Source organism: Drepanopeziza brunnea (genome assembly GCF_022702325.1).
Source record: "Drepanopeziza brunnea f. sp. 'multigermtubi' strain 214-2 chromosome Unknown ctg19, whole genome shotgun sequence".
NCBI lineage: Eukaryota > Fungi > Ascomycota > Leotiomycetes > Helotiales > Drepanopezizaceae > Drepanopeziza > Drepanopeziza brunnea.
The window spans coordinates 742,501-765,670 of NW_027094082.1; the positions used below are offsets into that span (position 1 = coordinate 742,501).

The window sequence follows — 23,170 nt, forward strand, 5'->3', positions numbered from 1 at the left end:
GATCAACGTAACCAGCCAACCGTGCGCTGTTAGGACAATCTACCGATTTCTGCTACTCAATTTTTTTCTAGAAGTCTGAACCACGGAATAAAGAGAGTCTGTTTTGAGAGAGGGAAGCGTTTAGAAGGAGAGCTGAGATCTGGTAATAAATAAAGAAACTACTGCCGAGATGACTCCATTTCTTTGTCCCGTGGTTCAGACTTCTGGAAAAACAAGAGTAATAGGTACTATCCCTGGCTTTAGAGATGGACCCACTTGGTGAAAGCATATTTTGACCTTAAAGCTGACCGCTTATTAAATGTAGCAAAATGACGTTCTACGTCCCAGGCGTAAGTATTATCCCTCGAGGGTAGGGAAACCAGGGGGTTTAAAGTGGAAACTAAACTTTTGAGGCACCCTCGAGGGGTAATACTTAGGCCTGTACCGTAGTGTATATTGATTTTCTAGTATTTTGTAAGTCCTCTTTGTGCATCAATCATTGCTTGATATTGGGGGGCTACGATTCTTGACTTGTACGAGGTGCTTCTTACGAACCTTCAGCTCTTTTTCTTTTTTTTTTCTTGCGGTAGAAAGAGAGATAAAGAATCTGGAAAGCCGAAATTGAATCATCTACTACGTATATACGATGTCTCTTCGACGAGATCTTCTTTTATCGGCGATTCCGAACCTCCCATCTCTTTTTCTCGAATATTACGCCGACTACGATTTATACTTAACGGGCATACCGATTAAAAAGACTAAGAAGATTTGCGATAAAAGAAAAACGGATATAAAAGATAAGATAAGAAAGGCTTAGTTCGATTTATCGAAAACACGGTATTGCGCCTTCGAAAGAGCGTTCTGCAAACATACCGGCTTATGTAAAGGCTACGAACGCCAGCCTTTTTAGCTTTACGATAAAAGAGAACGATGTTTGTATTATACGGATCGAGGCCGCCCGTAAGGCCACACGTATTCGATAGTTGTCGAGAGAAAACTCGACGCACAGCATTATGAATTGCTTTCAAAGGGTTTTTCCTCTACTTAGCACGTCGCCGTACCCCATGGGAGGTCCCCAAGGTCCAAACATTGCGTTTTAGATACCCGCCCGACGTTAATGGATACAACAACAACAACAACAACAACAACAACAACAACAACAACAACAACATTGCTTGGTATCGATTTGACCACGAATTATATAAAGAAATAATGAATTCTTGAGGAACTGCTTCCCAAGCGTTAAGGTTACAACCCCCTGGTCAACCCCTAGTAAAAATATTCTTTTCGCCTTTTATATAGAGGGGGGGGGATAGTAAGAGGGAGAAAGGAAGGGAGGAAGGCGAAAGACTCGCTCAACTTACTTCTGATTTTTTTTTCCGTCACCGCTATTGGACGTAATGGCCTTACAGTAAGATGAGGTAAGGAGGCCTAGATACTACTACGTCCCAGGCGTAAGCATTACCCCTCGAGGATACGAAAGAGGGGTTTTTACCAAGGGAAATATTATTTTCGAAAGGGTCGAAGCAGATCGGAGAAGCGTCTTGTTGGATCGGGAATATAGCAAAAGCGGTATCGAATAGGTTTAAATTTCAATTGATAGGTATTTTAACGCTGCTTTTTCTTACCTTTTCTTTTCCAGCTTTATCTTTCGATCTTGACCCGATCGAAACGATTTGGTTTGGGATAAAGGATTACATTTAAGAAAAATATCTTAAAGTTTATTAAAGCTATCTTCGATTAAGAATGCCGGTAGTTGTTTAAGAAGCGTGGGATTCGATCGAAAAAGATAAAATTGTTGCATCAGTAGGAATTACAAGACAGCGTTGTTTGGACGTAATCGCGGCGGAAGGGTGGTACACAGCCAGGTAAATCAAAATAAAAGCTCATAGAAACAGCGAGAATCTATCCTCGAGGGGTAATACGTAGTACTTAGGCCTGTACTGTGGTACGTCGCAGGCGTAATTGTTATAGCCTGGAGGCTAGGGTAACCAGAGGCTTTGAAGTGGAAATCTAAACTTTTGAGGGACCCTCAAGGGTGTAACAATTACTCCTGTACCGTGGTACTTAAGCGAGCCGACGACTAGCAGCTTCCTAAGATTTGCAGCCCGAGTACCTACGTAGCGCAATCGATTCATAAGTGAGGTCCCTAGGCCTGCGATTGCATCATATGATTTGATTGCAAATCAAAAATTGTGTTCATCGGTTTGGAGAATCGGTTTTTGGTGCTCTTCAGGTGAGAGTCGTCAAATTCTCCGGAAAGAATCGCGGGATATACTTACTCCGGAAGATAGAAGATAAGATTCGCTGATCCTCTGGATCTATTCTGACTAGTACTGTAGCATCCCCAGCTCAAGCAGGGTCTCCCCTGCCTATCTTCTCCCAGCATGACGCCGAGAGTGTGCGACAGCAGCAGCAGCAGCAGCGGCAGCAGCCCAGTGTCGAGGAGTGCGAGGGACCGGATCTTTAGCATCTTCGACACAGCCCGGAGCCGGAAAGCGACCATGGAATCTTCTGCTGCTGCGCACAACAAACCTGGGACGACGACGATGGCTCCCGGAACTGGGAACGGAACGGGAACGGGAACGGGGACGGATAGGCACCGCGCGGAGACAGCGGAGAGCACTGCGGGTGAGGAGACGGGGATCTTGTGGAGGGGTGGTGGTGGTGGGCAGAAGACGAGTGTGGATTATCAGGGCACGACGCAGACGGCGCGGACGGGGTTGCGGGAGCAGAGCAGCAGTAGGGCGAGTTCGACGCGGGAGAGATGCGCGCGGGCAAACGGGAATGGGGATGGGGTTGAAGAAGAGGGGGAGGAGGAGGAGGAGGAGAGGGAGTCTTGGTGGGCGAGGACGATGTCGAAGTACGGGTCTATCGAGCTGGAGAATAAGGGGAGCGTGGCTCGAGACCATCTGGCTCTAGGTAAGAAGGCTTTCCCAAAAAGTAAAAAAAAAAAGAGGCAACGCGCGGTATTTTAAGTTGTGTTTTGTTCATCCCCGTATGGTTGCTAACGAGCTGGCTTCTCCAGAGCGGACCTTTCTTGCCTGGCTTCGGACTTCCCTGGCTTTTGCTTCCATTGGCATAGCTATCACGCAGATCTTCCGCCTGAGTACCACGTCTGCGCCCAGCGGAGACAGCGACCCGTTTCGACATCTGCGGCAGACAGGCAAGCCGCTTGGGGCGACCTTTCTGGCTATCAGTATCTTGATGCTGTTCGTGGGCTTCCACCGCTACTATGAGTCGCAGCATTGGATCATGCAGGGGAAGTTCCCGGCGAGTCGAGGGAGCATCGCACTGGTTGCATTTATTTCGTTTGCGTTGATGTCCACAAGTTTGATCGTGGTGGTAGTGGTGGATCCGAGGGCTTTTGAGAAGTGAGGGGAGGGAGGCTGGGAGAATTATATAGGATTGTATAAGAGGTTATATACATACCGTGGCATTATGACTGGGGACAGGTTGGGAGGGGTAGTCAGCATTGGGGAAAATCTGCCTGAATAATTTTCTCCTCGAACCATGTATACCAAAGAGGATACTTGAAGACATAGCTTGCACTCGGTGGAGTGAACATAAAACCATGTTGAGATGTTGAGGACTTTAATCTGTATTTAGTCTTCTTTTGTGATCTAATAGTCAGTGCCTATGAGAATCGACAAGCTCGCTTCCCACCAACCTCAAAACCACCTCAGTAACACCCCTCATGTCCACCTTCCAAACCTACGAGACGAGAAACCCATCATGGCGCCCAAAGATGCAGTTGATATCTCTTCATTCTGCACCACGCAGCTCGCGCTCCTAGACGCAGAACTCCAATCTGAGCTCTCAGAGACCTCATCACTCATCACAAACACCTCCCCAGCATCCCTCCAACGGGCTGGCATCGCCATCACGAACCTCGTGCTCTCCTCTCTCCGAACCGGTCTCGGAGGCAAGACGGTCGTCGAGCTGTCCCCGGACTCGGCGACGGCGAGCAAGAAGAGCAAGGATGGCGATGGCGAGCTTCCCGAGCACGGGATCCGCACGGGGGATATCGTTGTGGTGAGCGAGCAGCCGGCTGGGAGCGCGAAGAAGAGGGAGGTGCGGGAGATGGAGGAGAAGGGGGCGAGGGGCGTGATCACCAAGGTCACGCGGGGGGCTGTCTGGGTGGCGCTTGATGGAGAGGAGGACGACGTGCCCGGTGCGAAGAGGATGTGGATTGTCAAGCTGGCGAACGACGTTACTTACAAACGGCAAGTCTGCGAAAGCTCGCTTTTCTGTGCCTCTCCTCTCTCGTTTTCTAGCTTACTGCGGTGTCTGTCCCTTCTCGAGCTTTGCTGATGGGGTGCTTAGGATGAACCAGACTTTGAACTTGCTGCTGAAGATGAAGCCCGACGAGTATTCCGGTTTCGTGCAGGTTCTGTTTGGGCTGGGTAGCCCGTCGCCCGTTTCTGGAGACTTGAGTGGGGGCGATAGAGGCAGGCTGGAGTGGATTGATCCTAGTCTCAACGACTCACAGAAGGACGCTATTCGTTTTGCTTTGGCTTCGAGAGAGGTTGCTCTTATTCATGGTCCTCCCGGGGTATGTGACTCTTCCACTGGTCACTTTGAATCTGAGCTATGGCTAAGGCAGTTACAGACTGGCAAAACCCATACATTGATTGAGTTGATATTGCAAATGTTGAAGCAGAACTTGCGGGTTCTGGTATGCGGACCTTCAAACATCTCAGTTGACAACATAGTCGAACGTCTGGCTCCGCACAAGATCCCTATTGTCCGACTTGGACATCCAGGTAAGAGGGGTTGCTTATTTCGACGGTGTTAAGCTTTCAGGGTATGTATATTACAGCATTTACTAATTTTCGCATCGCCTAGCGCGACTTTTACCTTCTGTACTCAATCACTCTCTGGATGTCCTTACGCAAACTTCGGAGGCTGCTGCGATTGTCAAGGATGTCCGAAAGGAGATGGACACGAAGCAAGCCTCGATAAAGAAGACGAAAAGTGGTCGAGAGCGTAAGGCGATCTATGGCGACTTGAAGGAACTTCGCAAAGAATTCAGGGAAAGAGAAAGGAAGTGCATTGGAAGTCTTATCAAGGGAAGCAAAGTTGTACTTGCAACTTTGCACGGCGCCGGAGGGTTTCAAACGAAGGACGAAGTCTTTGACGTGGTCATCATAGACGAGGCGAGTCAGGCTCTGGAGGCACAATGCTGGGTTCCTCTTCTCAGGGCCAGCAAGGTCGTGCTTGCCGGTGATCATCTCCAGCTGCCGCCAACGATCAAGACGCTGAACTCGAAGACCAAAAAGTCCAAGGCGGTGGAAACAGAGGGTATCATCAAGGGTATGACTCTGGAGACTACTCTGTTCGATCGGCTACTTGCTCTCCATGGTCCCGCGATCAAGAGGATGCTCACGACGCAGTATCGCATGCACGAAAAAATCATGAGATTTCCATCGGATGAATTATACGAGTCAAAGCTCATTGCAGCTGATGGGGTGAAAACCCGGATTTTGAAGGAACTGCCTTACGAGGTAGCGGAGACTGAGGACACAACTAAGCCTTTGATATTCTACGACACTCAAGGCGGCGACTTCCCCGAGAAGAACGAAGAGGAGGAGGTCGATAAGAAGGCCGGGAAGGGCATGATGGGCGACAGCAAGAGCAATGAGATGGAGGCAGCGCTGGTGAGGCAGCATGTCCAGAGCTTGGTCGATGCTGGTGTCGAGCCTGAAGATATCGCCGTCATCACGCCCTATAATGCCCAGGTAAGATCTCCCGATTGTCCTTCGCGTATCTTTACAATTTCCTTGACCTGCTGCAAGTTCTGGGTTCTATGTTGGGAAAACTCAAATGCAGAACAAGAAGATCGAAGTTGCAGATTAAGCGCTTAGCTATTGCGTACCATGTCGACATGGAAGCCAGGCGCCCGGTATTATTGGGATATTGTGATGGGTTACCTCCTAACAGCTATTTTGGGAATGAAAACCAAGAATGCATCGATGCTCGATTAGTGGACACCAACCCCTAATTGGCAAATGTTGCTCTTTGGATCTTCTTCCTGGTCAAGAAGTAATGCCCCGAAGCGTCTATCTCAGATCACATTTGAGCATTACTCGTCGGCTCCTGAAAAATTGAAAAGTACCAATCTGGCTGCGCCAGATTGGGTTTTTTCTAAAAGTAATAATTTGGGAACCGACGAGTAAGCCGAAATTCAGAGCATGATAGATTACTATCCCCAACTCCCTCGTCTGAGTGGTACTGATGGGTGGAATGGCAACACGCTAATGATTCTTAGCTTGCACTAATTAAGAGCTCGATCAAGGAGGCTTTTCCAGGCATTGAATTGGGCAGTGTAGACGGATTTCAGGGAAGGGAGAAGGAGGCCGTCATCGTCAGCCTCGTCAGAAGCAATTCAGACAAGGAGGTGGGATTCCTAGGTGAGAAACGCAGACTGAACGGTAAGAGTTGTCAGAGCATTTATTTCCCCGAGAACAAGAGGCTGAACCGAACAGTCGCTATGACGAGGCCGAAGCGTTCACTCGTGGTGATTGGCGATTCCGAAACGCTACAGTGAGTCCCAGCTGCCCACACTCCTGTTCGTAGATGAGGCGGGGTGCTAAAATTATATGTGTGATCTTGCTAGGGGCAACAAATTCCTCAAACGATGGATGGAGTTTCTCGAGGAACACTCAGATCTCCGCTACCCCTCGGCCGCGGACCTCAATACACAATGAGTTCCGGGCACAGACGAGTAACGAGCACGGGTTGCAGCCGAAATGTTTTAGGAGAGAGCCTAAGAAAAATAAGGGGATAGCGCGGACCTGGATTGATTTATGCAGTGGCCCTTCGAAGCCTTCGAAGCATTCTCTCCAGAGTCGCGATGGAGGGCTTTGTCGCAGAGGAGTCTTTGGACTGATTGGAATGGGAGAGCACTTCCGGCATTAATTCATCTCATATACGGAAGACTGGGCGGAACTTGAGTCAGTTACATGCATGAACGTGTGGCGGAAGCGAGTGCTTGTCATCCATGAATCAATCCCTTTATCGACAACCCCTAGGCCCATTTCGCTTAAGAGATCCGCCGCGAAGGGAGAAGGCTATCTATTTTCAAGTCTCAACATTCCGTTGTTGCCTGCTATGACGACGCCCGATCAGCAGAGTGTCAGTCCCTACCCACGCGGTTCTTCTCCGGCTGTGCCCAATTTCGTTTACGTTGTCGTTTTCATGCCTCCGAGGAGAATACAATGGACTTATCCTCGATACTCCGTACAACCAATGTTGGATATGTGCGCGGCACAAGAGCAACAGGGCTTCTGCTCCGAGCCCATGTCGTCAGGGGCCACGGCGTACCGTTCGCGTGTTGGGATCTATTATTCATCCATGCAAGATGTGGGTTATCAAGCCACTTCGCGCGCACTGATGCAAGGCCGTGCTGTGCCATGTGTTCGAGCGGGCTGCTCTCTCTCGGCATGCCCATGAAAATAGAAAAAGGAAAAAAAAAGATGTGAAGCCGTTGAGCGACGGTTAATCGGATGTATTAATACAATCTATACTGTATTGCGGGAACGAATTTTCTGGCGATCAATGCTTTGTTCAATTCGTTTGTTGGAGACGCGCGATCTTGATTGCGCACAGCGGGAATGCGAGAATATCAGACGAAAATACCAAAACTCCAGACCAGATTGCACAATGCTCCTGGTTTCGGATGGCAGCTCTGGCTCTGGGTGAATGGGTGAATGGGTGAATGGGTGATGGGTGATGGAGCCAAGCGTCCGAGGCGCGCTCACCAAGCCACCCCCTGGCATCCTAAATCCACTACGAAGTACCGGTATCGTCTCATTTGCTGTGCCTGCCTGCACTTCTTTCGTGGATCGTGGGTCAGAAAAGCCATTGGCAAGAAAGGGCCAGATAGGTAAGAAAGGTAAGAAGGGTAAGTAAAACTACCAAGAAGCCGAAAGAGATACTAGTAAAACTAGTATTTACTCTATATCCGTAGTAAGGGTACTTGACGCGGCTCACGGAGAGGGATACCCGATTCTGCGTCTCCCGCCCGTTTTAATCTTTTAGACTCTGGTCGAGATGGTTTCATTGGAGTGTCCTTGTCAATCGCTGACAGGCCTCACAGCATTACTTGATGCGTCCGATCCGCTATGCATGAGCATGAGCAAGGCAATGATTTCACACACATTTCTCCCTCTTCTCCTCCTCCTTCCTCCCCATGGGGCAAGGGAATAGCGCGGCAATACTTCAATATATGCGACGAAATGAGATGCGACAACATCACCTTGCATTAATTTTACCCTATCAGGTACTATTCAACATTCCTTAAGTCCTTCAGGACCGGCCAGCAAATGTACGACCAGCAATTCTATTATATGTCGATGGCCTGTCGCTCCTGAATTACGAGGGACCTATCCTCAGCCTCTGCCTCAGCCTCTGCCTCAGCCTCTGCCTCTGCCCCAGTCTCATCACCAGTCTCTACCATGAGCAAACTCCGAGCGGCTGGAAAAAGGAGAGAGGAGCCGGCGCGCACGAATACGGGATCCTCAGTCCGAGGCAAGACCATCTCGCAACCGATCCCTTTCCCGGACGACGACGAGTTCCCCATCAGGGCCCCAGGCACTGGGATAGCACTTCCTTTGGACGCGGAAGGGATCGAGAGGCTGAGGGCTTCGACACCAGCAACCAACGAGCCTGATAAGACTTCTCCTCCGAACGGAAATGCTGTCAGTGAGTTTACCCCGCCCAGGGAGGCTCCATCTCCTCCGCATGAAGCGCAAATCAGGCGGGCGACTCAAGGTCATAAGCCCAATCAACCCAGCAGGCTGAGGAATTCTGTAACGAGCGTGCCGCATTCTGCAAGCACCGAGAAACCGCAACGGAAAAAGACCTCCATGCGATCTGTATTCGGGCGGATTTTTGGAAAGAAACAAAAAATCAGCCCGACCCCAAGCGAAGTGGATCGAGGCTCAAGTATTGTCCGGACAGAGCAGCATCGCAGCGTAAGCTACCCTTGTCCCAAGTAGCGATAGCTTTGCACATACTGACTTACGGCAAAGGACCCTACTCCTTTACACAGGACTACTCAAGGGCCAGTAACCCATCAAATACGTTCTACTTCCCTACCTATTGACGAGTTCAACCGGGCACTTCGCTCTCATTCGATTGTAGCAGAGGACTTACCTTTCCAGCATATTGAGACTCTCCAGAATATTGAGACTCTCCAGCATATTGAGCCTTCAAATGACACAAATCGCGATTCTACACAGGAGGAGGACATACAAAATCGGCCGCGGAGGGCTACGACACCAAGCCGTCCTTGGTCGCCCAATAGAGTACCGGGATACGCGCAGGACTTCACGGGACTTTCGCCCAGGCCTGCCAGTAGCCATCCTCGCTATAGTAAACTCATTTCGGATGATGAAGCCAAGTCGGCGATTGACGTGGCTGTTACTATCAGTAGTCAGCCCCATAGACGTTCGAGAAGTGTGAGCGAGCTTCAGGAAGCCGCCAGAGCGAATGTTGTTTCCAGACGGCGCAGCGATGAGATCAAGTACTGGCGAGAGAGTTATGATCCTACAGGACCGCTGTCTCCTATGTCATCGAACAAGGCAGAAACGGAGGAGCCTACACCACTCGAAGAAGAATATCCAATTGAAGAGGAAACGGAAGAGAAGCCGCAGCCTTTCAGCTTCGGGCCCATGGGTGAAATGGCGGGTATGAAAATTACTCAAGCGGCAAGTTTGGAAACAAAATTCCAGCTCCTAGAAGATCGCATGACCAGGCTAGAGAGAATGGTTTACCGGGTAGGTCATGATGGGCCTGTCCAGCTCCAAGACCCTCCCAAGAGAAATTGCCGTGCCCGGGACCCCCCACAACCTCAGCCAGCAATCCAAACATCGGATTTGTCGCTGCCGAAGCATCCACGACATAGCGAATCGCAAGCTCGAGGAGATCTTCGTGGTAGCAGACAAGGCAGTCGGAAACGGTCTTCCTCATATGGAAGTAGTCTTCCTTCAACGGTGTCCACGCATACTTCTCCGCGTCCCGATTTTGACGCATTTCCACCGGTAGCCTTGCTTGCTACGGGACAACCCACCGCACGTCCGATTTCCAGATCACCGACCATTCGAGGAATCGTTTCCCCTCCTCCCACCATGCCCGATAATTGTCCACTGACAGGTGAGCACTTCAACGCTCTAACAAACATGATTCTCGTCGAGCAGGCAGCGCGGCTGCAACTCGAGGCCGTGGTCCTCAGTCTCCAACGACAACTCCAAGTGGTGCTCTCGTCAAGCTCCACCCCCCAACCCCCCGGATCAGATTCGGGCGCTGTCAGGAATCCTCGCCGCCAGCGCGAGACTACCGCCGATGGTCGCCACTTCTCCAGCTCCGAGCAGGATGACAGCAGCGACGACGGCCCTTACGACGAACGCCCCCACCCCGACGACGACGACGTATTCCGGACCCCGACCGAAGAGCGGAACCCGTACGGCGACGAGATTTTTGGGGCCGCCGCCGCCGTCCGCAGCAATGCCGACGACGGGAAAACCGCACCGCGGACGCTGAGCCTGAGCCAGATCACGCTGGGGCGTGGCGGCGTCCAGCCTGGCCTGGATCACTGACGACACCTATTTTTTTTCCTATGTCATTTTTGCAGAAGAAGGAGGGGGTGGGAGGGAGGGTTTGCGGGGCGGCTTCGTTCTACATGATACCAACAATGATGAGGGGAGCGGGAGCGGGGGCGTTCTCGTATGGAATTTTTGTTACACAAACACCTCATCTACCTTTGTCTGTTTTTAGCGGGGCGAAATTTCGCGGCCTTTGATATATATATATATATATATATATATAATGCAATGGGGGGTTTACCTCGGTCTTTCTCGTGTCATGTCAGTTTAGGTGATGATTGATGCGATCGATTGGTTCGATGGATTTGATCTCCAAAAATGAAAAATGGGGGAATTTTGGAAAACCTAAATATAAAGGAAAAAAATAGCAAGAGGGCTGACGAGATGGATTGACCTCTGGAGTCAAGTCATGGACTGTGTTTGTTTATGTAATGTAATGTAATGTGATGGAAGAGAAGAAGAAGAAAGAACTTCAAATTGAATACTCTCTCTGCGTTGGGCTCTTGTGGCGATTGATTGCTGTGAGTCTCCCTCCCTTTCCTTTTGACGGAAGTAAGTGAGTAAGTGATGGTGTGGGAGTTTGTGATGATGATGATGATGATAATAATACAATACAGGATAAATAAAGATTGGTTAGAAGTTGGAGATTGGAAATTGAAAGTTGGAAGTTTTTTCTTCGTAGATTAGATGAGTGGATGGATGGATGAATGGATGAGCGGATGGATGGATGAATGAATGAATGAATGAATGGGTATCTATCTATCTGACTATCCTACCCGGCCAAGAAGACCGTATTGCCCGACTGGTGAGGACGAAAGTTCATGGTAAATACTTTGTGGTTTCTTCCCGATTGCTTGCTTGCTTGATTGGTGCTGATGCCGATGCCGCTGATGCCGATGCTGATACTGCTGATATCAAGAAAGAAAGATAGACAGACATGTCAGGCGTAGGCAGGCAGACTCCTTCCTTCCATCGCTCTCGCTTTCAACCCCCCAAATAGATAAGCGAGGCAAGCGAGCTCAACATCAACATCATCAACACTAAAAAAATCAAAACCACAAAACAGCAAAATCAATCCCGGGGCTTTTCCTTCTCTCCCCTCTTCTCTTTTTATTTACGACGCGATGCGAGAGAAGCAAGGCGTTTTTTTTTTCTTTTTCTGTGTGTGATCTTTATATTTCTGTGTTTTTGGTGGTGATGGTGGATATTTTTACATCTTTATGTTTTCTTTCTTTTATGCGTCATTACTTTTATCTTTTTTTTTTGACGGATCAGTGGCAGGAGGAAGAAGTATAGGTTTTTCTTTAGGAGAGGAAAGGAGGGGAAAAGAGAAATATTTGGGTAGCGAGGGGAGGGGGGAGGGAGGGGATCGGTTTTCGAGGCAGGGGTTGGGATTTTGTGGTTTGTTTGTCTGATTATTTGGTTGGAAAGGAAAGCTTTTGGGTAGGAATAAGAAGAGGGGGAGGGGGAGGAGGAGGACGAGGAGGAGGAGGACGAGGAGGAGTGTGGTGGTGGTAGTGGTGCGTGGATACGGGCTGGCGAACGTGGTGAATCCTTTCTTGTGGGGGTAGGGTTTGAGCTTTGGTTCTGGAGATTTGAAAAGCTGGATGATGTATCGTATTTGACATTTAAATGTGATTCTTAAGGGGAGGGGATGTGAGTGACCTGCTATCCTACGGCTTACTTGAAATTATCTTCGTCTGGGAAACATCTCTGTTGGTTTACTTTGGACGGCGAGTCTGAGAGCAAGAGAAAATAATAGATACTGGCTCGTTGTATGCAGCTGAATCGGTTACAACAGTATAGTAAGGAGCAGGATAGACGATGGTTTTGGAGGTTGGTTTTAAGTACGTACTACGTGAAGACAACCTGCTTCTTGGACTTGGACTACAGATACAGGAATGGAGTCGTTGGCCTCTGCTGGGTAAGAGGCTGCGCTGGTCGTTGATAATCATCAGGACTCGGAAGATTCGAGCATTCGGAACTCTTGCGGAGACATTGCTATATTCAGTCCGACTGACGAGCGGGCCATGTCATGCAGATTGAACATTATGGGACATGGACCTCTTGTGCCTTCCGGAGGATCTGTGTGCTTTGGTCTCAGCATCTCTGGCAAGCCAGCACTGTACTTATCCCAATCACAGATAGTCGAGGCACAGCTGAGATTTCTGATCACGAAACTAAGGTTAAACAATGAATCGATGCACTCGCCGACTTGTAGGCTTAAACTGTTTTGTCCACCAGCAGGACTTTCGTCTGCTATTGCGAGTGTTTCCCTCCTACGATCCAATGCTGCAAACAAACTTGCAGCACTTTTCAAAACCGTTATATATTTGACTCGCTCGAAGTGGCCCAGAGCGAAGCATGATATCGGTTCCAGACTGATGTGTTGCCCTTCCGCACCTTTCTCTCTCGCTTAAGTCGCGGAGTTTGTTTTGATGCGCAGCCCGCAACTCGCACCTGTCTCCTCAACACCACGATAGTTTGCTCAACCTCACCCACCCCCGCCCGACGTGCCTTCATTAATTTTCCATGTCCTCTGCTGATGCCAAATGGGTATTAGTGCCGACGATAAGCCCCCCCCAGTCGGACTCAGGAAACCTGACCATCTCCCGTAAATTACTTTCGAATATCACTCTCGCTCGGGCATCTCATATCAGCCTCATGAGTTTTTGCTCACGGTTCTCCCAACTTGTTTTGGGACCAGACGTCACACGCCATCTAGCCTTCCTTCTAATTTATCAAAGTACATGTCCGGTCGCAGCTTCCTCGTAGCCAGCACTCCACCGCGCTCTAAGCATTGAGATGAGAAAATATATTGTCTATAGGGAAATAATTTCGATCACAGGATGCAATATCAAACATTTCTACTCCCCTCTCCGCCCTCCCTATTACACACATCTACCTCAGCCTTTGTGCTATTCCCTTCGATCCCATGTCCACTCGCTAGCTACCTCCTCAAAATATCCCTTCCAACATGCTTATACAGCTGATACATGCGCCGATCGAATTCGACGAGCTTTGAAATGGTTCTTGCTCCTCTGCGACGAGCGTCCTTGCTCAACGCCACTTCAAACGGCACAGCGGAACAAGATGGAATCCCATACGACTCCGCCTACCCCAGGTTCCAAGTTGGTCATATGGTATACATCATAGTTGCACTGGGAGGAATTATCACCACAAATGCTTGTTGGGGTGAGCCACCTTCTTTGGTCAAACTGCCCGTACCCGGAGGAGGCATCGAAAGCCCCGAGGAGAACTCTTGCTGATCAGAAGCCACAGCTGTACGCATTACCTCTATGAAAGATTCGTATGCACTGATCAAACTGTCCGCTACTCATTTCATCGTGTTGCACACATATCTCATTGGAAGCCTCTTCTGTGTTAGTACGGTAAGGATCTTTGGGAACATGGCACCCCGCTAGTGAAGTAGTATACTGCATGAGGTAGAATCCACACCTATACAGCTAGCTTGGCTCCAAGTTCCATAGTGACTGATCGAAGCTGACTGCAACACATGGCAGTGTGTTCTGTACTTCGGCCACGGGATCTACGACGCACATTCCTGTCAAGCAGCGATCATTATTGGCCTCTTGTTCTACTTGGGACAGAAATATTCCTTATACGTGTTCTTGGTGGAGCGTACCCATAGCGTCCAGGCGAACTGACGGAGCCGGCTCAAGGACTACTCATTTCTCGCAGGGCATATTCTCGTGTTTCTTGGATTTGGCCTGATTGGGATCACAGCACTAGTTTTCCGCATCGCTACATTCAACAGCACGATCGGAACATGTCAGATTGGCATACCAAGGACGATCACGTCAGTCTTTTTGGGCTGGGATGTGTCCATCAATATCTTCCTCACGACGGTCTTCCTTCGGCGTTGCAAGCCATACATGGTCAAGGGAATGAAAACCACCTTTGTCTACCCAGCCTTGCGATCGCTCGTGACGAAATTGACCTTCTGCAACGTCGACACCTTCAAAGAAAGAGAGACCGTTGCTATTTCGCAGGGTGCGTTGGTTGGAGTCATTCGCAAAGCATTCGTACGTGATAACGGCTCTCACTTCGAGAGTATGACTTCCGGTATTCTGACTACCGAGCAATGCTGACTTCTGCTCGTGTAGTGGGGATGTATTGCTGTTCTGGCGTCGACGGTGGCTAATGTCTCAGTTTTGCTGTACTACGCTGAACGAGAACAGGCATGGTTCTTCTTTACATTTGGTACACTTGATGGTATGCTGACTTCAGAGCCTCTCGGCTATACCACCTCTGAGATGACTGGAGTAAGAGATGTCACTACTCGTAAGCTAACACATAATTCAACAGTGACCTGGGCGACCGTTGTCATTCATTGGCTGACAACTGCACCTGAAAGGAAGTCTAAGAAGAAGCTCAAGGTCGTCGCAGAGGTAGCGGTAGCGACCTCGAGGAGGACCGGCCACACTACTAACCACCCACCTCGTGTGATTCATGCCCAGACTGTGGGTGTCCCTGGCCCAAGAGAGAAGGATACACTGCAGCTTCCGCACCATGTACCAAGCGCGCTGATCTAGGTCATGGGAGTAAGAGATCATTGGAGATGCCGTTGGGCACCAGCTTTGCATCGGAAAGGGTCAGACTGGACGAGGAGGCTGAGCTGCGAGATGTGTGCAAAGGAAGACATTGGGAACAGAAGGAGTTGGAAAACCTTTGAAGTGTGTCAAAGCTGCAGCTCCCAGGAGTAAACAGACTGTTGGAAACGAAGATAGAAAGAACAAACAACAAGACGCCATGGGGTACAAGCTGACTTTTGGTCCCCAGATGTCACGATTTCCCATTCCGGTATATGTTTTGTTTAGGTCGAGATACTCTCTCTCTCTCTCTCTCTCTCTCTCTCTCTCTCTTTTTCTCTTCCTTTTGCTTTCGTACATGTTGACCTGAAGAGGCTGGATATACAGAAGGGCATGCATGATATTGATATTGATTCTGAAAGCGACGCTCTCGCAACGACGAAGTACAAGTCCCGCTGGGAAGTAATCAGCACCGAGCCTCTCGCCTGGTGCCAGCCAGCCAGCCAGCCAGCCAGCCAACAACCACCTCTCCCCAACGAACGGTCCTCCACCGGCCATCAGTTTTCCATGGCCACCTCACCTCACCTGCACTTCCACTTCCACAGCCACAGCCACATCCGCATCTCCAATCGCTCTCTGCCGGCCCCAGCCCAGGAAGGAAAGAGACCCGGATAGGTAAGCCCCCGCCGCCACGGAGACTCTGTAATCCACCAAGAAGAAGAAGAAGAAGCAGCAGCAGCAGCAGCAGCAGACGACGACGAAAATGAACAAGAAGAAGAACAAGAAAAAGAAGGAGAAGACGGAGTCCAACGAAAGTCTAACGTGGGTGCAGAGGTGCGTCGCAGGGAACGAGGAACGAGAAGGAAAGCAAAGGGGGAAAAAAAAAAGGAGAAGACGGAACGGAGAATGAAAAGATCGCCTGTTTTGCATTCTGACAGCCCGGTATGGAATGATGGAATTACGGAATGGAAATGTGATATGGCAAGGCAAGGCAAGGCAAGGCAAGGCAAGCTGAAGGCACACAGCCGCAAAATTAGATTTCGTCTTTTCTTTTCTTTTTTCTTCTCTTCCTTTTTTAATCTTTTCTTTTTCTTCTTCTTTTTCTTTTTTTAGGCACGGATGCATGCGTGCGTACATACATGTGTAGTACATACTACGTACATACATATACATACGTGGTTTTACGTAGGTATGCGGGCGGTCGGTCTGTTTTGCTTTTCTCTTTCTGTCTCTTTGTCTCTTTCTCTTGCTTCAATTTTTTTATTTCCTCTTTTTGCTTTTCTTCTACTTGCGGAATTTGAAGTGTGTGAGTGAGGGCCTTTTTGGGGGGTATTTTTTTCAACGGGAGCCGGGAGGTACGGGAATCAGTCAGCCAGTCAGTCAGTCCATCACTTGATCAGCCAGAGTGAGCCTGGCTCAGTAGCCGCTCAAGCTAGCCAACTAGCCAGCGAGCCGTCAAGGGCGTGGATTTCGCTGCCCGCTGGCGATTGGAGTCTATTGGAGTATATGTATGTACCCTACTCACAGGTGGAGTTTATTGGAGTACGTGTATGCATGTACCTACCGGTCCCTAGGTGCTACTATCCTCACGTGTGTGTTTTGACTTTTTCCAGGTACGCCTTTACCTTTCCCTTTCTCTCCGTGGTATCCTCTTCGATTACTTGTTCTGACGACGGGGTGTGTTCTTCACTCGGGTCGATAAGGCTTGACTTGATTTGGTTGGTGGGAGGGAGCACCTGCTACCGTACCTACCTTCTCTGGTTGGGACGTCCTCCGCTGCCCCGATTCCCGAGGAATGAGTGCGTGTGGCGAAAGTATGGGAATACGAGAAAGTGTGAGTCTGTTGCGCGAGTCTTGTGGCCAGGCAGGGTTCGGCAACGGCAGCCAGCCGTTTGAAGAAAAAAAAGAAAAAATACGGATTCGAAATCGGGGCTTGGATACGATTGTAAGACTTTTGGTTTTTTTTTTTGGCTTCCCGTCTTGGAGGAAATAGTTCCGCCGTCGACCTATTCTGCTACTCCTAGTACGTACCGGTACAATACTTAGTACTCCGTTGCGAAACTTCGTAGGTTATACGGAACCCCTCCCAGGCCAAGCAGTGGCAGATACCCCAAGGGTTTAGAAATCGGGGTTTCTTGGGAGATAGAGTTTCTCTCTCTCTCCGAAAGGTACTACGTACGTAAGGAAGAGAGTCTGTTTCGAAAAGCAAATGCGTGGGTTGGGATCGGGCTGGGGGGCCGGTGGCGTGCAACCTACGTAGTAAGTAAGAGTTTTAAAATCGAGAGCCCTTCCTTTCCTACTACCGATTCTGTACCTACGTAGTACGTAGTAGTACTACGTACGAACCATATCGACGCTACCCGCTCGAAACCCTTTGAAGTATAATGGTCGATAAGTAATTGCCAGGCCTGCCCCGAGCCGTGATGTACGTAGTACCTAGGTAGATTAATTACTCTCCGCTATCTTTCTGGTTTACTATTACGTACTTTTACGCTTATCGGGTTTCAAGATGTTCGGGGGAGTTAGGCATAACCTACCTTAACCTTGTTTTGAGTATTTCGGTGCGAAGAAGGTCAGTCGGTCGATTATTTCGAGAGCCAGTGTATACATAGGTACCGGTATCTATCTATCTTTATCTGTCCTGCGTGTCAATTCGTTCCCATACACCAATAGCACTCACTATTCGTTGATCCACCCATCACCTCACACCCACAATACAACAAACACCCTTTCCATCTTGCTTCAGAATGAAGCAGGCTCACCCACCCTTTTCGCTGCTAGTACCTTAGTTAGTACCTCACTCACTTGCTTGCCCTGGCGATGATCCGCCCCAAGATGTCTCGCGGCCCCGCAAGGAATTCCCGGCTGGGGTTGGAGAAGAAGGAAGGGGGTGTGCCGAGAGATTGCCATCGATATCAACTTCGACGTTGGCCGTAACGGACATCTCCTCTTCTGTCTGACATGCAATCCGTATTCTGGGGCCCTCCCCTCCCCTCCCTTCCCTTCCCTAACTAACTAAAAGTAAAGTAAGCGAAAAGAAAAACCCACCGCCGGGTGTCTGATATCAAATCCCTCCAAAACCTAGCTCTGGATATAAATAACCGTCGGCTAGCTCGAATTCAATTTGTAAAAAGAAATATCCCGCCCTGGCGCTGCAAGTCGGTCGGTCAATTCTTTCGGATTAGATTTAAGGTAACCGACGATTGGTGCACCAAAAAAAAAAAAAAGAAAAAAAAAAAAAAAAAAAAAAACAAAGATTTAAAAATCGAAAATGAAAATTAAGATTTTCGGCTCACATTAAACACCCCGAAAAATTCAAACGGCGAAAAAAAATCAAGCTAACCATCCGGAACGAATCCAAAAAAAAAACCAGAAAGATTTGCTAACCCGAACTCGACCCCGAAGTATCGCTCTTCTAGATAAAAATTAAATTTTTATTTATTTATTTATTTATTCATTTTAGAAAAGAAAAAAGAATTTAAAAATCGAAAATTAAAATTAAGATTTTCGGCTCAAATTAAACACCCCGAAAGATTCAAACGGCGAAAAAAAATCAAGCTAACCATCCGGAACGAAAAAAAAAAAAAAAAAAAAAAAAAAAAACCCCCCCCCCAATAAAAAACCTGCGCAATCGACGTAACCTTTCAGCTAGCTAGCTAGCTTAGCTACCTATCTACTCACCCTATCACGTTTCACCAAATTCAAAAAAAAAAAAAAAAAAGATTTGCTAACCCGAACTCGACCCCGAAGTATCGCTCTTCTAGATAAAAATTAAAAAAATATTCTTTTTTTTATTTATTTATTCATTTTAGAAAAGAAAAAAGAATTTAAAAACTGAAAATTAAAATTAAGATTTTCGGCTCAAATTAAACACCCCGAAAAATTCAAACGGCGAAAAAAAATCAAGCCAACCATCCGGAACGAATCAAAAAAAAAAAAAAGAAAAAAGAAAAAGGCGCAATTGACGTAACCTTTCAGCTAGCTAGCTAGCTTAGCTACCTATTTACTCACCCTATCACGTTTCACCAAATTTAAAAAAAAAAAAAAACCAAAAAGATTTGCTAACGCGAACTCGACCCCGAAGTATCGCTCTCCTAGATAAATTATTTATTTTTTTATTTTATTTTATTTTAGAAAAGAAAAAAGAAAAAAGAAAATTTAAAAATTTTAAAATTAAAATTATCCGGCTCAAATTTAATCCCTCGCAAAAATCCCAACCGGCGGAAAAAAAATCCAAGCTAGCCAGCTATCCGGAACGAGTCTCAAAAAAAAAAAAAAAAAAAAAAAAAACCCGACCTGGCGCTGCAAGTCGGTCGGTCAAATTCCTCTCGGATTAGAATTTGAAGGAAATCGACGATTAGCTACGGTAGCTTAGCTTAGCTCTACCTATCTACCTTACTCACCCCATCACGTCTCACCAAATTCAAAAAGAAGAAAAAAAAAGGGAACCCAAAAAAAAGGAACCCCCCCCGAAAAAGAACGCAACCCCCCCCCCCCCCCCCCCCCCCCCCCAAAAAAAGGTTCCATCTTCCTTCCTCTTCCCAACGAGACGACTGTGCGCGGCTTGAAATCCCGACACGAAAACACCTACCGGTACCGGTACCTACAAACCGAGAATGGCTGGCTCTCTCTCTCTCTCTCTCTCTCTCTAAAAAAAAAAAAAGAAACCTAAAAAGAAACTAAAAGATCCAAGTTCCCGCACCCGTCGTCATCATCATCATCAAGTATGGAAACATCGGAAAAAAAAAAAAAAAAAACAACCTACATACTACGCATCGACTCCCTAATTTTTTTAATTTTTTTTTTTTCACTTTCCGTGATGGGAATATGGGAATATGGGAATATGGGAATGGGCACTCTCACATCGTACACACACACACACACACACACACACACACGAGAGAGGCGATAACCATCGTACGTACTACGTACCTAGGTAGGTCGATGAGGCAAAACCGCAAACGAAGAAGCGGATGCGAGAATACCGGTTGACGGGATCATTTCGCGTGCGTGCGTGCGTCTGCCCGCCCGCCCGTCCGCTCTGGAAGGGGGAGGCCCGATACAATACAATACAATACAATACAGCACAGTAATAGTAGTAGGTAATTATAGCGGCAGGCAGGCAGGGCAGAGAGCAACGCATCGCGATAAAGAGACGGTAAGTACGGTACGGTACGGTACGTATCCGGATAGCGTGAATACGGTACCGGTAAAGCTGCGAGCGAGCGAGCGAGTCCGAGCGAGGAGAATTCGCAAGAAAGAGAGAAAGAAAGAGAGAAAGAGAGAAAGAGACAAAGAGACTTGGGGCAGCGGGGGTCAAGCTTTTCCTGACTTACTACGTACGTACTACGTACGTACTACGTACGTACGTAGGTAGAAGCGCGACCTTGCACTTTGGCTTTTGGGGCTACCTACTACCTACTACTACGTACGTATGCGGTACGTATGCGGTGCGTGTGCGATGTGCGAGGCGGTCGTGGCGTGGCGTGGGCTCTCGATTCGGCATGCGCGGTTGGGTAGGTAGGTACTTGATACCTAGTAGGTAGTAGGTAGTAGTACCGGTAAGTACCTACCTACCTACCTACCTAGGTACTGTACCTACTGTACTGGAAGTGTGGGTGGGGGGGTGGGGGGGTCCCAGCCGGGGGAAGAGAGAGTATATCCTTCTCTCTCATATTGAGGCTGAGTGAGGCTGGGTTTAAATTTTAATCGATCGGTACCGAGTCGCTGGCAGGAAATGTTTGCGAGAGGGAAAGACAAAAAAAGAAAAAGAAAAAAAAAACTCTCTTTCTCCAGCGTCCCGTGTGGGATAGATAGGTATCGAATATCGAATATCGACTCGAATTGATCCGGGAGCCCCGGCCCGCCGCCCAGGGGGGAAGAATTTGGAGAGTGAGTCTCTCTTCTCTTGCTTTCCGATGTTCTCCCTGCTGAGGTAGAGTACAGACAATCTCGTCACGATGAGACAGGGTTGATTATTTCCAGACAGCCAATATCGAAGGTCGTCATCGAATATTCGGGTATTACCTTTTTTTATTTTGTATACATGTTTTTTTTGGGGGCGGCTCCCATAAAATACCTAGTGTCATATCCGTATCTCGTCGTACCTTTAACCTAAAAATTAAAAATGCTATTGTCAAAGCGATTGCCGTTCCGGCATCTCTGTTCCAGGATAAGATTCCGCCTCGTCTAAAGCGGTTACAACTTGGCAGGACAGAAAATAGTTGTACAGTAGTAGAGTCTGCGTGTCTTCCTTCTGCTTGTTTGCCGCGTAGGATCTTGATTCACCGGGCAAGCGACCATGACCTGATTTGCGAAGGGACCACCAGGCCTTTGTTTGACTTCTCTTCGGAGCAAGCGTGATACCGCTGGTCGGGACGGCTACCGTCCCGCTGATAGTAAATTTGCAATCCCGTCTGGCGGAATGTCCACCAGACATTGGCAAGATCTCCACATATCCACTTCCCTTATTCCCATATCAATTACAACTACTCAAGCAGCCGTTGAAATAAAAAAGCTTTCGGCCTTGGCCGCACTTTACTCTAAAGTACTACGTACTACTATTTGAACTCCCCGTCCCCGCTTCCAGGAGCTCTTCATCCGCTGGGGAAGAGCAGCTAGTCCTTCCGGCGGTCTTGGGCTGTTTAGTTGTATAGTATTTACCACGGCCCCGGTCTTGCATGGGACGTTACTTTGTGTACTACACAGAGGTACAGAGTAAAGAATACTGCGCGGAGGATGGCGCAACCCATTAGGTTCTCAGCAATATGCCCTGGACGTTATTACAGCTTCGGCAAGTGCGGCCAACAAAGAAATACAGGACAATAATATGTCTAGCAAAGAGAGATAGAGATCGGCTCAACTGGATGATAGATTCCAGCAAGCTAATCGCGAGAAAAGTTTAAAATTGTTATTTTTGGATATCTTGGGCGCCGATCATTGGTCTTCGTCTTTACGTTTCTGCTGTTTTGGCCGCGCCTGCATGTACGTAGTAGTACGCACTACTGTACGTACTACGTACGTACGAACGAACGAACCAAATGCACCCTTGAGGCTTGCGATTTCGTTTATGCGTGCTCATGCCTCGTGGGGATTTTTTGCTTGGAGAAAAAATAACCCGATGCGAATACACGGCGAGGTTTTGGCACACGTGCCCACTGGAGTGCAATGCTTTTTTTGTCTTGCAAGATGCACCTTCAGACTTCAGATACAGTCTTTAATTTCAAGGTTAATTCGGGGCCCTCCCTTGAAGCAGGAGTAGCGAAGCTGCGATCAGGTACACTCACTCTGTAAACATTCACTCGGCTGTCTTCCAACGTGGAACCTGGGGAGCGTTCGTAACAAATGCGACAACGACCACGCATAAATACGTCATCTGTCTATGTGAAAGTGCATAAATAACAATAATAAATAACAATAACAATACTGTAATACAACTGCAACTACATACCTCGGTTTGAAACGTTGCCCCCCACTTCTACCCTCATCATCCGTGCTTGCTGGCCAACACTTGTTTTGCCTTCTTCTTTAGAGTGATCTGAAACATTCGAGAAATTTCCGGGTAGCTGGTTTCGGCCGATAATCTGGTGATCTGGCGACGAATGCTTGCGTCGAATCTATCTGTGATAAATGTCGAGCACGGAAGATTTAGCTAACCGTTTTCGGCCGCCGAGTGAAGTGTGCTCCCATGTCTCAACGTCCATCTTGAAATCGGCTTGTTCTTATTGCTGGGTCGGCTCTCTGACTCTGCGAGTGTGCCTGGCTTGGGGAGAGACAGTTCGGTAGCCAAAGTGGTGTGATAATCTCGAGACTTCGGCCAAGTTCATGATGTCGTGGCGCTGACAGAAGGAAATCTTCAAAAAGAAACTTTGCCGATTGGACATACTCGGTAGTTTTTTGAAGAAGAAAAAGAGAGAGACAGAGACAGAGACAGAGACAGAGAGAGAGAGAGAGAGAACAAGAACGCCCCACAGTTGACGCATGCGCAAGCATGTACCACGTATGGGAGTAGCAGCAACTTTATGCAAGTCC

General features: G+C 48.2%; 4 protein-coding genes across 4 annotated transcripts; all 4 read left to right on the forward strand.

Annotated features, from left to right (window-relative positions):
- Positions 1-2,366: 2,366 nt before the first annotated feature.
- L3040_008987 (uncharacterized protein) lies at positions 2,367-3,357 on the forward strand (the record flags this gene model as incomplete). Its single annotated transcript, XM_007297820.1, has 2 exons — positions 2,367-2,901; positions 3,008-3,357. The coding sequence occupies 2 exons, from the start codon at positions 2,367-2,369 to the stop codon at positions 3,355-3,357; spliced, it is 885 nt and encodes a 294-aa protein (XP_007297882.1).
- A 357-nt stretch (positions 3,358-3,714) lies between these two features.
- On the forward strand, positions 3,715-6,689 carry L3040_008988 (uncharacterized protein; the record flags this gene model as incomplete). Its single annotated transcript, XM_066155794.1, has 7 exons — positions 3,715-4,205; positions 4,306-4,534; positions 4,592-4,745; positions 4,828-5,720; positions 6,251-6,413; positions 6,468-6,525; positions 6,599-6,689. The coding sequence occupies 7 exons, from the start codon at positions 3,715-3,717 to the stop codon at positions 6,687-6,689; spliced, it is 2,079 nt and encodes a 692-aa protein (XP_066010083.1).
- A 1,749-nt stretch (positions 6,690-8,438) lies between these two features.
- On the forward strand, positions 8,439-10,580 carry L3040_008989 (uncharacterized protein; the record flags this gene model as incomplete). The annotated part of the gene is made up of 2 exons (XM_007297818.1): positions 8,439-8,957; positions 9,015-10,580. The coding sequence occupies 2 exons, from the start codon at positions 8,439-8,441 to the stop codon at positions 10,578-10,580; spliced, it is 2,085 nt and encodes a 694-aa protein (XP_007297880.1).
- Positions 10,581-13,612: 3,032 nt separating this feature from the next.
- On the forward strand, positions 13,613-15,142 carry L3040_008990 (uncharacterized protein; the record flags this gene model as incomplete). The annotated part of the gene is made up of 5 exons (XM_066155795.1): positions 13,613-13,781; positions 13,869-13,969; positions 14,270-14,632; positions 14,714-14,822; positions 14,916-15,142. 5 exons carry the CDS (start codon positions 13,613-13,615, stop codon positions 15,140-15,142), a joined length of 969 nt encoding a protein of 322 aa, XP_066010084.1.
- Between the last annotated feature and the right edge of the window lie 8,028 nt (positions 15,143-23,170).